The 15416-nt window shown below is 43.9% G+C and overlaps 1 protein-coding gene across 3 annotated transcripts in view; it reads left to right on the top strand.

The window, feature by feature from the left end:
- Positions 1 to 276: 276 nt before the first annotated feature.
- LOC137430221 (uncharacterized) overlaps positions 277 to 15416 on the top strand; it is a 35294-nt gene continuing 20154 nt past the window's right edge. Inside the window, exons 1-3 of one of the 3 annotated variants that reach the window (XM_078780431.1) lie at positions 277 to 487; positions 673 to 804; positions 5383 to 5469. In XM_078780431.1, coding sequence (XP_078636557.1) covers positions 460 to 487; positions 673 to 804; positions 5383 to 5469 — 247 coding nt within the window. In that variant the 5' untranslated portion in view covers positions 277 to 459. The remainder of the gene's footprint in view (positions 488 to 672; positions 805 to 5382; positions 5470 to 15416) is intronic. The other 2 variants (XM_068120918.2, XM_078780432.1) reach the window with 2 other exon arrangements.

Below are 15416 nucleotides of genomic sequence, written 5' to 3'. Positions count from 1 at the left end.
AGTCAAGAAACAAGAAGGGAATGGGTGGCCGGAGTGGGGTTGAGCAATCGACCCAGTGCTATAATTATCAGAGATGAAATGGAAAATTTCTATTTTTATTAGTTTGAGTCGCATCCTAACCAAATGCCAACATTCCACAGAAATTCCCATACTAAAACTAAGAGAATATTCACATCATATTCCTCGGCCTCACACTTGGACTAAACGCATAAGATTACGTCGACGTCCAATAATAAACTTTCACTCCTTGATGTCCTGGCTTTGGGAAGCCATAACGGTCGCCTGCAGACTTAAAAAGGAGGTGGGCTGGAATGGTGATACCCAGCCCACCCTGGTTATTTGTGGCAGCATCTCCTGCTGGAGGGAAAGACCAATGTAACTCTGATACCAGATAAGGCTGGATCACGAAGGAAGAACAATCAAATTCAGAAGAGCACCTCGGTGCACCTCCGCAGACTAATGGGAGATCCTGGTAACTTGATCACAGGTATGTCTCACCTTTTGTTTTTAACTTAACCCAGGGAATTACAGGATGAAGTAAGTTGAATTGACAAGTGACAGTTTTGCATAAACTCACCAGCCATTTTGGTTAGCAAGAAGAAAGCTGGCTTGTAAAGCAACAAAAGGACATCCCGAAACCCAACCCCAACTCCTTATTGTTGGCTTCTGTAGGTGGATCCGAGGGTCGTGGTCCACTACAGCTGGCCCTGACCTTGGGTACTTGGGCATTGCTTCTCTCGATCCTTGTGTTCTGGGGTGCAGCAGTACTTGCCGCACTTGGCTACTTGGGCCCTCAAGAGCAAGGTACACTCTACAAATATCTTCTTCTTTTTTAATTGTTCAAGCATCTCCTGTTAAAGTACAAAGAAAACAGTCAAATTCATCATTCAGCTGATACAGCATGTTGAACTGATTCAGCATTACTATTTCGCTGATAGAGCATCATGATACCATGCTGATTATAGTGCAATTTCAACGGGTCAGAGTATTGTGTATCTGTAAAACGCAAAAAGTCATTGATATCCTGTATCTTGATACTTGGTGTTGGCTTAGCGGTTAGGGTGCCGGCTTGGGATCCTAGAATCCTGGGTTCGAATCCCGGTCGATCGCTGAATTAACACCAGGGGGGTTGACTCAGCCTGCATTCATTCTGAGGTCGGCAAATTGAGTACCAGTTCACTGGTTATATATCACGACTTGTGTCGCAAGAGGCGAATAATAGGGTTGGCGGCAGGAAGGGCATCCGGCCATAAAACATTGCTTCAAAAAGGGGACCAAGGTGCCCGAAAAAGGCCAACCCCTGCTCTGCGGGGAAAATGGCCTCTAAAGGTGGTCTCTAAAGGTGGTCTGTACATACATGAGATAGTTTTCTCCGGGTGCTGATTTGCATTTGGTGTGGCTACAATTTAAGCCTCACAACTGTTTAACCAATGCTAAAAGGGAGAAAAGTATGTGGAGAATCACAGGAAAAGAAATCAAAACTACAAGACGGGACACTACAACTTTTAAACTAGAATCAACAAGAAGAAAAAGACAAAATGTCATAGTCCCCATGGTTTTACTAATTTTGCTGTATGGAGTTAAAGGCTGCCAGTCAGCCATCTTTGGTCAGATTACAAAATAAAATCTTCTGCATATGTATACTCTCATGTATTGTCTTTGTGCCAAGTTTGAACAATATCAGTCCATGCATGTCCAAGAAATGGTTGGGGATATGTTTAAGTAACAAAATGGCCGCCAGTCGGCCATCTTAGCTATGACGTAGAAAAGAAATGACATGCATATGTAAGCCATGATTCCTTATCCGTGTGCAAAGTTTGAACAACATCGGTAAATGCATGAACGAGAAATGGTTGAGGACGTGTTCAACATCAGTTTTTTTTTTTACAACTAAAATGGCCGCCAGTCGGCCATCTTAGATATGTAGAAAAGAAATGACGTGCATATGTAAGCCATGATTCCTTATCTGTGTGCAAAGTTTGACCAACATCGGCAAATGCATGTACAAGAAATACTCGAGGACGTGTTCAACATCGGTTTTTTTACAACTAAAATGGCCGCCAGTCGGCCATCTTGGATCTGATCGACAGAAGAAATGATGTGCATATGTATGCCATGATTCCTTATCCGTGTGCAAAGTTTGAACAACATCGGTAAATGCATGAACGAGAAATGGTTGAGGACGTGTTCAACATCGGTTTTTTTACAACTAAAATGGCCGCCAGTCGGCCATCTTGGATCTGATCTACAGAAGAAATGATGTGCATATGTATGCCATGATTCCTTATCTGTGTGCAAAGTTGGACCAACATCAGCAAATGCATGTAAGAGAAATACTTGAGGACGTGTTCAACATCGGTTTGTTTACAACTAAAATGGCCGCCAGTCGGCCATCTTGGATCTGATCGACAGAAGAAATGATGTGCATATGTATGCCATGATTCCTTATCCGTGTGCAAAGTTTGAACAACATCGGTAAATGCATGAACGAGAAATGGTTGAGGACGTGTTCAACATGGACTCCGTGTCCTTTCCTCCTGACAAGGTGGAAAGGTTTCTGTCAACCCTCGACTCTGATTCTGCAACTGGACCCGACGGCATCAGCCCACGGGTCCTAAAATCGTGCTCTGCTGCTCTATCTCACCCTCTCTCTGTTCTCTTCACCCTCTCTTTTGCTCAAGGTCAACTGCCATCTGCTTGGAAATCAGCCAACATCACCGCTTTGCACAAAAAAGGTGCAAAAACAGATCCTAGCAACTACAGACCAATCAGCCTTCTCCCAATTATCAGCAAAGTCATGGAATCCATCATTGCTTCGGATATGAAATCTTTCCTCTTCTCCAATGGCTTGATCTCTGATCATCAATTTGGTTTCAGACCAGGTCACTCTACTCTGGACATGCTGCTTCTGCTGTCTCAACAATGGATGGAGGTCCTCAATGCCAAACAGGAAATTAGAGCTGTCTCCCTCGACATATCACGTGCCTTCGACACGGTCTGGCACCCCGCTCTGCTCACCAAACTCTCCTCCTTTGGTATCCATGGAAATCTCCACGCATGGCTGGCGGACTTCCTCTCTAGTCGTCGTCAACGTGTGGACCTGAATGGGTTTCTCTCATCTCCTCTTCCTGTTCAGGCTGGAGTTCCCCAAGGCAGTGTTCTGGGCCCCGTGCTTTTTCTGGTCTTCATCAATGATCTCTCTGACTCTCTTGAAAATCCTCTCTATCTCTTTGCTGATGACTCCACTCTCTGCCGCTCCATTCCTCTTCCCTCAGATCGGCAGTCTGCAGCCTCCTCACTCTCTGAAGACTTGGACAAAATCACAGACTGGTCAAACAAGTGGAACATGTCTTTCAATCCTGACAAATCTCACACTCTTACGATGTCTCTCCGAAAAGATCGACTGGACAACCCTCCCATCTACTTTCTCAACAATCCTCTCCAAGAAGTTCTGTCGCTCAAGCTTTTGGGTCTCACTATCTGCCATGATCTTTCTTGGGAAAACCACATTTCCAAGCTGGCCTCCAAAGCCAGTCGCCGACTGGGCATCCTCCGTCGTGCGAAGTCCTTCCTCGGCACACCTGAGCTCCTCACCACATACAAGGCTTTCATCCGCAGCTCAATGGAATACTGTTCTCCCCTATGGGCCGGTGCTCCTGCCTCACACCTAGCTCGGCTTCACGCTGTTGAAACCAAAGCTTTCAGAATTATTGGAATGTCCCGCGATGAAGCTATCTCTGAGGGCCTTTCACTCACTCACCGCAGGCAGGTAGGTGGTCTTTCTGTCTTCTACCGACTCCTCTCCGGCCTTGCACCCCCAGCTCTCTCTGTGCTCTGTCCCCCAAATATTCCTACAGGTCGCACAAGATCTGCCAGCAACCCTCTGATGGTTAAACTGCCGAAATCTCGGCTCTCTGCTCACCTTCACTCTTTCATTCCTCTTTTCTCCCGCCTCTGGAACAAACTCCCTCACTCCCTTCAATCCCACTCCTCCCTCCAGGTCTTTAAAACAGCTGTTCACCACCATCTCTTATCTTCCCCCATCCAAAACCTTGATCTTTTCTACCCCCGCTAATTCACCCCAGATCCACCTTGTTTGAAATTCCAACTTCTTTCCTGGAAGTCCTGGCAGTGTCCATATGTTTTATACCTCTCCCACCGCCCCCTTCCCATGCCCCCCCCCTCCCCAAAGCCCTCGCCCTCTCTCAGATCTCTCGATGTCTCCATGTCTCTCGGTCCCTGCTCTCAAATGTTGTGTTTGTGTCCTTCCCCCTCTCTCCCCATCTTGTCTACCGCTCCCGATGTTATATGTTTTATGTGTCGGTTTGTCTTTCTGTGTGATTAATGTTCGCTCTTTCACGAGCCTCGATCTTGTATACAAAAAAAAAAGAAAAAAGAAGAAAAACATCGGTTTTTTTACAACTAAAATGGCCGCCAGTCGGCCATCTTGGATCTGATCTACAGAAGAAATGACGTGCATATGTATGCCATGATTCCTTATCTGTGTGCAAAGTTTGACCAACATCGGCAAATGCATGTACGAGAAATACTTGAGGACGTGTTCAACATCGGTTTTTTTACAACTAAAATGTCCGCCAGTCGGCCATCTTTATCGCATCGTCAAACAAAATGATGTGCATAGGTATATCATCATATGTTGTCTTTGTGCCGAATATGAACAAAATCGGTCTATACATCTCCGAGATATATTTGCGGACGGACTGACGAGACCCAATCCATAAGCCCCCGTTTTAGGACTAAGTCCAAGGGGGTAATAAAAGTTACAATGATTTTATGCAAGACAGAGGTGCAGAGACAAGACAGAGAGACAGGTGCAGAGGTGGCTCACTTACCTTTGAATTGTGCATTCTGGGTTTGATTCCCAAGATGCTGAGATCGGTGCTCCGCAGGTCGGGCGTTGCATCAGTCTGCTGTCCCTCAAATAATGTACGTTAAGACGTTTGTCCCATGTGTTAACATTAGTTGCTGGACGTTAAAAAAAAAACCCATGTTGTCTTTCGAGACGAGTAGGCAAGTTATCTCTGGCACCATGAACGAATTTCACATTCCTGTCAGATTACAGAAATTACATATGTAACAATCAATCAGGCCTGGCCAGCCGGTTTGTGAAAGACTTGAGCCAAATTTACTCCTCAGTCCTCAGCCAAAGAGGAAAAACTGGGATATTAGAAGGAGGAGGGATTTGGGTGGGGTTAACAAGGCCAGAAAAGATCATGGGTTTGGATTGGGGACAATCTGAGATGGCGGTGAACTTCTGACTTTAGGTTATTGTGGGAATAAATGCCAATAAAATGAGTTTTGTGCTGTTTTATGAAAAGCCAATTTTAACACAAGTTACAACCAATGTGTTTCTTGTTGCAGGTGTGAGGACCGAGCTTGAAGAAGCTGGGACAGACTGGACGTCCGGTATCTATGATTTTCTCCTTGACACACTTGCACCAAAACCTGGTATGTATCCAGAAAACAGTCGTCCCACACTACCAATATGACACACGCAAACACGCACGCTGTCTTTTTCTGTCGTCTTTTTTCTTTTTTTCTATATCTATATCTATATATCTATCTCTATCTCTATCTCTATTTTTTTTGTCCATCTATTTCTGGCTGTCTTTTTCTCTCTCATCTCTCTTTTTCTGTCCGTCTTTTTCTCTCTCTTTTCTCTCTTTCTTGCTGTTTTTTTTCTCTCTTTTTCTGTCCGTCTTTTTCTCTCTTTTTTCTGTCCGTCTTTTTCTCTTTTTTCTGTCCGTCTTTTTCTCTCTTTTTTCTGTCCGTCTTTTTCTCTCTTTTTTCTGTCCGTCTTTTTCTCTCTTTTCTGTCCGTCTTTTTCTCTCTTTTCTGTCTGTCTTTTTCTCTCTTTTCTGTCCGTCTTTTTCTCTCTTTTCTGTCCGTCTTTTTCTCTCTTTTTTCTGTCCATCTTTTTCTCTCTTTTTTCTGTCAGTCTTTTTCTCTCTTTTTTCTGTCCATCTTTTTTTTTCGCTTTTCTCTTTTTTTTTCTCTCTCTCTTTCTGGCTGTCTTTTTCTCTCTTTTTCTGTCCATCTTTTTCTCTCTTTTTCTGTCCATCTTTTCTCTCTTTCTTGCTGTCTATTTTCCTCTCTCTTTCTGGATGTCTTTTTCTCTCTTTTTTTCTGTCCATCTTTTTCTCTCTTTTTTCTGTCCGTCTTTTTCTGTCCGTCTTTTTCTCTTTTTTCTGTCCGTCTTTTTCTCTCTCTTTTCTGGCTGTCTTTTTCTCTGTCCGTCTTTTTCTCTCTTTTTTCTGTCCATCTTTTTCTCTCTTTTTTCTGTCAGTCTTTTTCTCTCTTTTTCTGTCAGTCTTTTTCTCTCTTTTTTCTGTCCATCTTTTTTTTTTCTCTTTTCTCTTTTTTTTCTCTCTCTCTCTCTCTTTCTGGCTGTCTTTTTCTCTCTTTTTTTCTGTCCATCTTTTTCTCTCTTTTTTCTGTCCGTCTTTTTCTCTTTTTTTCTGTCCATCTTTTTCTCTCTTTTTTCTGTCCATCTTTTTCTCTCTCTCATCTCTCTTTTTCTGTCCATCTTTTTCTCTCTCTTTTCTCTCTTTCTTGCTGTTTTTTTTCTCTCTCTTTCTGGATGTCTTTTTCTCTCTTTTTTCTGTCCGTCTTTTTCTCTCTTTTTTTCTGTCCGTCTTTTTCTCTCTTTTTTCTGTCCGTCTTTTTCTCTCTTTTTCCTGTCCGTCTTTTTCTCTCTTTTTTCTGTCCGTCTTTTTCTCTCTTTTTTCTGTCTTTTTCTCTCTCTTTTCTGGCTGTCTTTTTCTCTCTTTTTCTGTCCGTCTTTTTCTCTCTTTTTTTCTGTCCGTCTTTTTCTCTCTTTTTTCTGTCCGTACTTTTCTTTCTTTTTTCTGTCTGTACTTTTCTCTCTTTTTTTCTGTCCGTCTTTTTCTCTTTTTTCTGTCCGTACTTTTCTCTCTTTTTTTCTGTCCGTCTTTTTCTCTTTTTTCTGTCCGTCTTTTTCTCTCTTTTTTCTGTCCATCTTTTTCTCTCTTTTTTTCTGTCCGTCTTTTTCTCTCTTTTTTCTGTCCGTCTTTTTCTCTCTTTTTTCTGTCCATCTTTTTCTCTCTTTTTTCTGTCCATCTTTTTCTCTCTCTTTTTCTGGCTGTCTTTTTCTCTCTCATCTCTCTTTTTCTGTCCATCTTTTTCTCTCTTTTCTCTCTTCCTTGCTGTATTTTTCTCTCTCTCTTTCTGGATGTCTTTTTCTCTCTTTTTTCTGTCCGTCTTTTCCTCTCTTTTTTCTGTCCGTCTTTTTCTGTCCGTCTGTTTCTCTCTTTTTCTGTCCGTCTTTTTCTCTCTTTTTCTGTCCGTCTTTTTCTCTCTTTTTCTGTCCGTCTTTTTCTCTCTTTTTCTGTAGGACTTTCTCTCTCTTTCTCTGACTGTCTTTTTTTCTCTCTCTCTCTCTTTTTCTGACTGTCTTTTTCTGTCCATCTTTTTCTCTTTTTTCTCTGTCTTTTCTCTCTTTCTGGCTGGTTTTTTCTTCTCTCTCTCTTTTTCTGGCTGCCTTTCTCTCTCTTTGTCTGTGTTTTTTCCCCTCTTTTTCTTTTTCTCTATCTTTTTTATGTTCGTCTTTTTCTGTCAGTCTTTCTCTCTCTCTCTCTTTTTATGTCCGTCTGTTTCTGTCTTTTTCTCTTTTTTCTGTCCATCTTTTTCTCTCTCTTTTTCTGGCTGTCTTATTCTCTCTCTCTCTTTTTCTGGCTGTCTTTTTGTCTTTTTTCCTTTCACCTCTTGTTCCCTACCTGCAGTCCTTTCCCTTTCCTTCTCCATCCTACTCTCCAATTCCTCATCCGACCTTCCCCTTTGTTAAGCCAATGCTCTTAGAGCTATGAGCGATTCTTCTTATCTAATGGTTAGAACGTCCGATCTGAGTCTGGGAGGGTGGAACCCTGGCCAAGTCATACCAAAGATTCCTTGCGTGACACTCAGGATTTAAAAACGATATAGCAAGAACAAGCAACAATATGTTGGTAACCACAGCGCAAGCTTTGATGAGCCGAATGATCTCCTCCAATGTTGATGGTACTTCTGAAGAAACTTGTATATTTAACTGTCACCGTTCATCCTTTTCAAAAACAAGTGAATCCACTTGGATTCCGCCCAGGTTGGCACATGGAAATTATGATGTAGCATAATTATCATCTCGGGTCAAGATTTGAAATTATGCCATGGTTTTTGTAAAATTGCTACTAGTATTCACATTATGTACTTTTCTTTTGATTTAAACATCCATAAATACAAAACAAATAGTTTTGTAATCTTAAAAATTTATTAAATGTACAAAATTCCTATCCTATAACATATATATCCTATAACCTATCCTATATATATCCTATATCATATAACATATATCCTATATATCCTATAACATAACATATAACAAATATATCCTATATTATGTACTAGCGAGCGGCCGCGTACCAGCCAAAGGGGTAGCCCATGGTTAGCCTAAATATAGATTTGATGACGTCATGTTTACACATCTGAGCAACAGAAACTGTCTACACATCTGAGCGACAGAAACGTCTACACTGTTGGAGCTTCACTTTTGGAGAGACAGAAATTCTGGGTCATTTGGGTCCTCTGGGTCATTTGGGTCATTTGGGTCCTCTGGGTCATTTGGGTCCTCTGGGTCATTTGGGTCCTCTGGGTCATTTGGGTCCTCTGGGTCATTTGGGTCCTCTGGGTCATTTGGGTCCTCTGGGTCATTTGGGTCCTCTGGGTCATTTGGGTCCTCTGGGTCATTTGGGTCATTTGGGTCATTTGGGTCCTCTGGGTCATTTGGGTCCTCTGGGTCATTTGGGTCCTCTGGGTCATTTGGGTCCTCTGGGTCATTTGGGTCCTCTGGGTCATTTGGGTCCTCTGGGTCATTTGGGTCCTCTGGGTCATTTGGGTCCTCTGGGTCATTTGGGTCCTCTGGGTCATTTGGGTCCTCTGGGTCATTTGGGTCCTCTGGGTCATTTGGGTCCTCTGGGTCATTTGGGTCCTCTGGGTCATTTGGGTCCTCTGGGTCATTTGGGTCCTCTGGGTCATTTGGGTCCTCTGGGTCATTTGGGTCCTCTGGGTCATTTGGGTCCTCTGGGTCATTTGGGTCCTCTGGGTCATTTGGGTCCTCTGGGTCCTCTGGGTCATTTGGGTCCTCTGGGTCATTTGGGTCCTCTGGGTCATTTGGGTCATTTGGGTCCTCTGGGTCATTTGGGTCCTCTGGGTCATTTGGGTCCTCTGGGTCATTTGGGTCCTCTGGGTCATTTGGGTCCTCTGGGTCATTTGGGTCCTCTGGGTCATTTGGGTCCTCTGGGTCATTTGGGTCCTCTGGGTCATTTGGGTCCTCTGGGTCATTTGGGTCCTCTGGGTCATTTGGGTCCTCTGGGTCATTTGGGTCCTCTGGGTCATTTGGGTCCTATATTCCTATCCTATAACATATATATCCTATAACCTATCCTATATATATCCTATATCATATAACATATATCCTATATATCCTATAACATAACATATAACAAATATCTATATTATAATAGCCGTAGATGATTCTGTCTGTCTGTCTGTCTGTCTATCTGTTGGGTGTCTGTCCGGGGTGTGGCTTACTCGGTTTGCAGAGTAGCTCCACCCATTCTGGGAGTGGCTATAAACAAATATCCACCATTTTATTAACTCGCATAGCTTTGAGTCCTGTTTTGTAGGCCCGTGGTGTCTTGCTCTCCCCCAGTTTTATTTCAAATCAAATTCGATAAATCATTTCATTTTTCACAGTCGCTAACATAGTTTTAGACTCGGTTGAAAAAAAACGGGAAGAAAATCCGATGAAAGTTGCCGTTTATAGAACGAAATGAATTCTCAAAGGCCTGTAACTTCAAGGCCATTGAGTCTCTCTCACGCCTTTATCTCCAATCTAACTCACCATATGATTTCATTTTTATCGATGGTTTTACTTTTAGACTCGGTGTCAGCAATAATTGAGAACAATCCACACACGCGGGAAAATGCAGAGATATATTTTTTAAAATCGCGTCATGGTGTATCATACACCGCCCAACATGACACCTCCGGCAATGTGTCGATATATATTAAAAATTCGCTTTTGCTTTTCCGTTATGATATATTACTATTTCGTTTGATGATAGTCGTCACAAAAACGTCAACAATGATGCCGACATATATTTCTTCGTTTTTATTTCATTCAACATATTAGCCGGAAGTAAAATATGTTTCAGGAAATTACCGAGAGATATTTCTTCGTTTTTTTTATTAGTTATGTGCGCATACACTTTAAATAGGTTTATTTGAAATCTTTAATTTTCCACAAACATTCCACACACGCGGGAAAATGCAGAGATATATTTTTTAAAATCGCGTCATGGTGTATCATACACCGCCCAACATGACACCGACGGCAATGTGTCGATATCTATTTTAAATTCGATATATCATTTCATTTTTCACAGTCGCTAACATAGTTTTAGACTCGGTTGAAAAAAAACGAGAAGAAAATCCGATGAAAGTTGCCGTTTATAGAACGAAATGAATTCTCAAATGCCTGTAACTTCAAGGCCATTGAGTCTCTCTCACGCCTTTATCTCCAATCTAACTCACCATATGATTTCATTTTTATCGATGGTTTTAGAGTCGGTGTCAGCAATAATTGAGAACATTCCACACACGCGGGAAAATGCAGATATATTTTTTAAAATCGCGTCATGGTGTATCATACACCGCCTAACATGACACCGACGGCAACGTGTCGATACATATTAAAAATTCGATATATCATTTCATTTTTCACAGTCGCTAACATAGTTTTCGACTCGGTTGAAAAAAAACGGGAAGGAAATCCAATGAAAGTTGCCGTTTATAGAACGAAATGAATTCTCAAACGCCTGTAACTTCAACTTCAAGGCCATTGAGTCTCTCTCACGCCTTTATCTCCAATCTAACTCACCATATGATTTCATTTTTATCGATGGTTTTGGACTCGGTGTCAGCAATAATTGAGAACATTCCACACACGCGGGAAAATGCAGAGATATATTTTTAAAAATCGCGTCATGGTGTATCATACACCGCCCAACATGACACCGACGGCAACGTGTCGATATATATTAAAAATTCGCTTTTGCTTTTCCGTTAAGATATATTACTTTTTCGTTTGATGACAGTCGTCACAAAAACGTCAACAATGATGCCGACATATATTTCTTCGTTTTTATTTAATTCAACATTATTAGCCGGAAGTAAAATATGTTTCAGGAAATTACCGAGATATTTCTTCGTTTTTTAAAATTAGTTATGTGCGAATACACTTTAAATAGGTTTATTTGAAATCTTTAATTTTCCACAATATAATTTACTTGCCATTTATCATTTGATGATTACGAGACAAATTCCTCTTGAGGATCGTGACAATTCATGCGCTGCGTGGAAACTTCTATTTCCAAAATGAATGAGACGATCGATGAAGAACGCAGACTTGAACAGGATGCAGCAAGAAAACGAATGAGACGGGCGAACGAGTCCATCGACGAACGTCAATGCAAACTTGCGGGGTCACCCGTGGGAATCCCACGGGCATGGATGTGTGTGACATTTCGACATATTGAGTTATATGCTGCACATTCATTTTTACAAAATGGTTACTGGCAAGTCATCAGATCCAGAAATGGTGTAAAAACCACCGTTTAGAGGCCATTTTTCCCCGCAAAGCGGGGGTTGGCCTTTTCGGGGACCGTGGTAGTTGTTGTTTTTTTGTCCCCTTTTTGAAGCAATGTTTTACGGCCGGATGCCCTTCCTGACGCCAACCCTTTTTGCCGCCTTCAACGACAAACAGGGAATTACCAGTGAACTGGTACTCAATTAGCCGACCTCGGAAGGATGACAGGCTGAGTCAACCCCCCTGGCATTAATTCGGCGATCGACCGAGATTCGAACCCAGGATCCTAAGCCGGCACCCTAGCCGCTAGCCCAACACCAGAAATGGTGTCATGAACACAATTTATTTACGCACAAGCACAAAAGCAAGACGGGCCGATTTCCGATTCCGACGGGCCGACGGGCGAGACGGGCCGATTTCCGATTCCGACGGGCCGATTTGGAGCAAGAAAAAGAACGAGACGGGAGAAAAAGGAGAGAAACGAGACGGGGAAAGCCGATTGGAGAGGCGAGTGAGGCGCGATTGGAGAGGAGTGTGAGGCGCGATTGGAGAGGAGTGTGAGGCACGATTGGAGAGGAGTGTGAGGCGTGATTGGAGAGGAGTGTGAGGCACGATTGGAGAGGAGTGATTGGAGGGGAGTGTGAGGCACGATTGGAAAGGAGTGTGAGGCACGATTGGAGAGGAGTGTGAGGCGCGATTGGAGAGGAGTGTGAGGCGCGATTGGAGAGGAGTGTGAGGCGCGATTGGAGAGGCGTGTGAAGGATTGCAGAGGAGAGGAGTGTGAGGGATTGGAGAGGTGAGGGATTGGAAAGGAGAGGGATGTGAGGGTTTGGAGAGGAGAGGAGTGCTAGGTGGAGAGAGGAGAGTGTCAGGTGGAGACAGGAGAGTGTCAGGTGGAGACAGGAGAGTGTCAGGTGGAGAGGAGTGAGGGGTCACATATTATGTGAAATAACTAAATTCACACCATTTCTGGATCTGATGACTTGCCAGTAACCATTTTGTAAAAATGAATGTGCAGCATATAACTCAATATGTCGAAATGTCACACACATCCATGCCCGTGGGATTCCCACGGGTGACCCCGCTAGTATCCTATATTAGGTTTTAGAGTCGGTGTCAGCAATAATTGAGAACATTCCACACACGCGGGAAAATGCAGATATATTTTTTAAAATCGCGTCATGGTGTATCATACACCGCCTAACATGACACCGACGGCAACGTGTCGATACATATTAAAAATTCGATATATCATTTCATTTTTCACAGTCGCTAACATAGTTTTCGACTCGGTTGAAAAAAAACGGGAAGGAAATCCAATGAAAGTTGCCGTTTATAGAACGAAATGAATTCTCAAACGCCTGTAACTTCAACTTCAAGGCCATTGAGTCTCTCTCACGCCTTTATCTCCAATCTAACTCACCATATGATTTCATTTTTATCGATGGTTTTGGACTCGGTGTCAGCAATAATTGAGAACATTCCACACACGCGGGAAAATGCAGAGATATATTTTTAAAAATCGCGTCATGGTGTATCATACACCGCCCAACATGACACCGACGGCAACGTGTCGATATATATTAAAAATTCGCTTTTGCTTTTCCGTTAAGATATATTACTTTTTCGTTTGATGACAGTCGTCACAAAAACGTCAACAATGATGCCGACATATATTTCTTCGTTTTTATTTAATTCAACATTATTAGCCGGAAGTAAAATATGTTTCAGGAAATTACCGAGATATTTCTTCGTTTTTTAAAATTAGTTATGTGCGAATACACTTTAAATAGGTTTATTTGAAATCTTTAATTTTCCACAATATAATTTACTTGCCATTTATCATTTGATGATTACGAGACAAATTCCTCTTGAGGATCGTGACAATTCATGCGCTGCGTGGAAACTTCTATTTCCAAAATGAATGAGACGATCGATGAAGAACGCAGACTTGAACAGGATGCAGCAAGAAAACGAATGAGACGGGCGAACGAGTCCATCGACGAACGTCAATGCAAACTTGCGGGGTCACCCGTGGGAATCCCACGGGCATGGATGTGTGTGACATTTCGACATATTGAGTTATATGCTGCACATTCATTTTTACAAAATGGTTACTGGCAAGTCATCAGATCCAGAAATGGTGTAAAAACCACCGTTTAGAGGCCATTTTTCCCCGCAAAGCGGGGGTTGGCCTTTTCGGGGACCGTGGTAGTTGTTGTTTTTTTGTCCCCTTTTTGAAGCAATGTTTTACGGCCGGATGCCCTTCCTGACGCCAACCCTTTTTGCCGCCTTCAACGACAAACAGGGAATTACCAGTGAACTGGTACTCAATTAGCCGACCTCGGAAGGATGACAGGCTGAGTCAACCCCCCTGGCATTAATTCGGCGATCGACCGAGATTCGAACCCAGGATCCTAAGCCGGCACCCTAGCCGCTAGCCCAACACCAGAAATGGTGTCATGAACACAATTTATTTACGCACAAGCACAAAAGCAAGACGGGCCGATTTCCGATTCCGACGGGCCGACGGGCGAGACGGGCCGATTTCCGATTCCGACGGGCCGATTTGGAGCAAGAAAAAGAACGAGACGGGAGAAAAAGGAGAGAAACGAGACGGGGAAAGCCGATTGGAGAGGCGAGTGAGGCGCGATTGGAGAGGAGTGTGAGGCGCGATTGGAGAGGAGTGTGAGGCACGATTGGAGAGGAGTGTGAGGCGTGATTGGAGAGGAGTGTGAGGCACGATTGGAGAGGAGTGATTGGAGGGGAGTGTGAGGCACGATTGGAGAGGAGTGTGAGGCACGATTGGAGAGGAGTGTGAGGCGCGATTGGAGAGGAGTGTGAGGCGCGATTGGAGAGGAGTGTGAGGCGCGATTGGAGAGGCGTGTGAAGGATTGCAGAGGAGAGGAGTGTGAGGGATTGGAGAGGTGAGGGATTGGAAAGGAGAGGGATGTGAGGGTTTGGAGAGGAGAGGAGTGCTAGGTGGAGAGAGGAGAGTGTCAGGTGGAGACAGGAGAGTGTCAGGTGGAGACAGGAGAGTGTCAGGTGGAGAGGAGTGAGGGGTCACATATTATGTGAAATAACTAAATTCACACCATTTCTGGATCTGATGACTTGCCAGTAACCATTTTGTAAAAATGAATGTGCAGCATATAACTCAATATGTCGAAATGTCACACACATCCATGCCCGTGGGATTCCCACGGGTGACCCCGCTAGTATCCTATATTATGTACTAGCGAGCGGCCGCGTACCAGCCAAAGGGGTAGCCCATGGTTAGCCTAAATATAGATTTGATGACGTCATGTTTACACATCTGAGCGACAGAAACGTCTACACTGTTGGAGCTTCACTTTTGGAGAGACAGAAATTCCCAGGCAAACGCTATAACGCACCAGGTTTACAACCTGTGCGTTAATAAATATAACAAAAAAGGGGGGAGGGAGGGGGGAGGGGGGACGAGGGGGGATGGGGGAGGAGGGGGGGATGGGGGATGGGGGAGGGGGATGGGGGGACCCGGCAGAAGTACCCGGCATTGCTGGGCGGAGGAGGGGAGGGGAGGGGAGGGGAGGGGAACGGGGGGGGGGGAGGGGAGAATAGGGGGGAGGGGAGAAGGGTGGGGGAGGGGAGGGGGAAAAGGGAGGGGGGAGGGGGGAGGGGGAAGGGGGGAGGGGGGAGGGGGTAGGGGGAAGGGGGAGGGGGGAGGGGGAAGGGGGGAAGGGGGGTGGGGGGAAGGGGGAGGGGGAAAGGGGAG

This window comes from Myxine glutinosa, chromosome 6 (assembly GCF_964187855.1).
Source record: "Myxine glutinosa chromosome 6, kmMyxGlut1.1, whole genome shotgun sequence".
NCBI classification, from domain to species: domain Eukaryota; kingdom Metazoa; phylum Chordata; class Myxini; order Myxiniformes; family Myxinidae; genus Myxine; species Myxine glutinosa.
The sequence above is the reverse complement of the archived record's forward strand: the minus strand, read 5'-3'. Positions and strand labels throughout refer to the sequence as shown.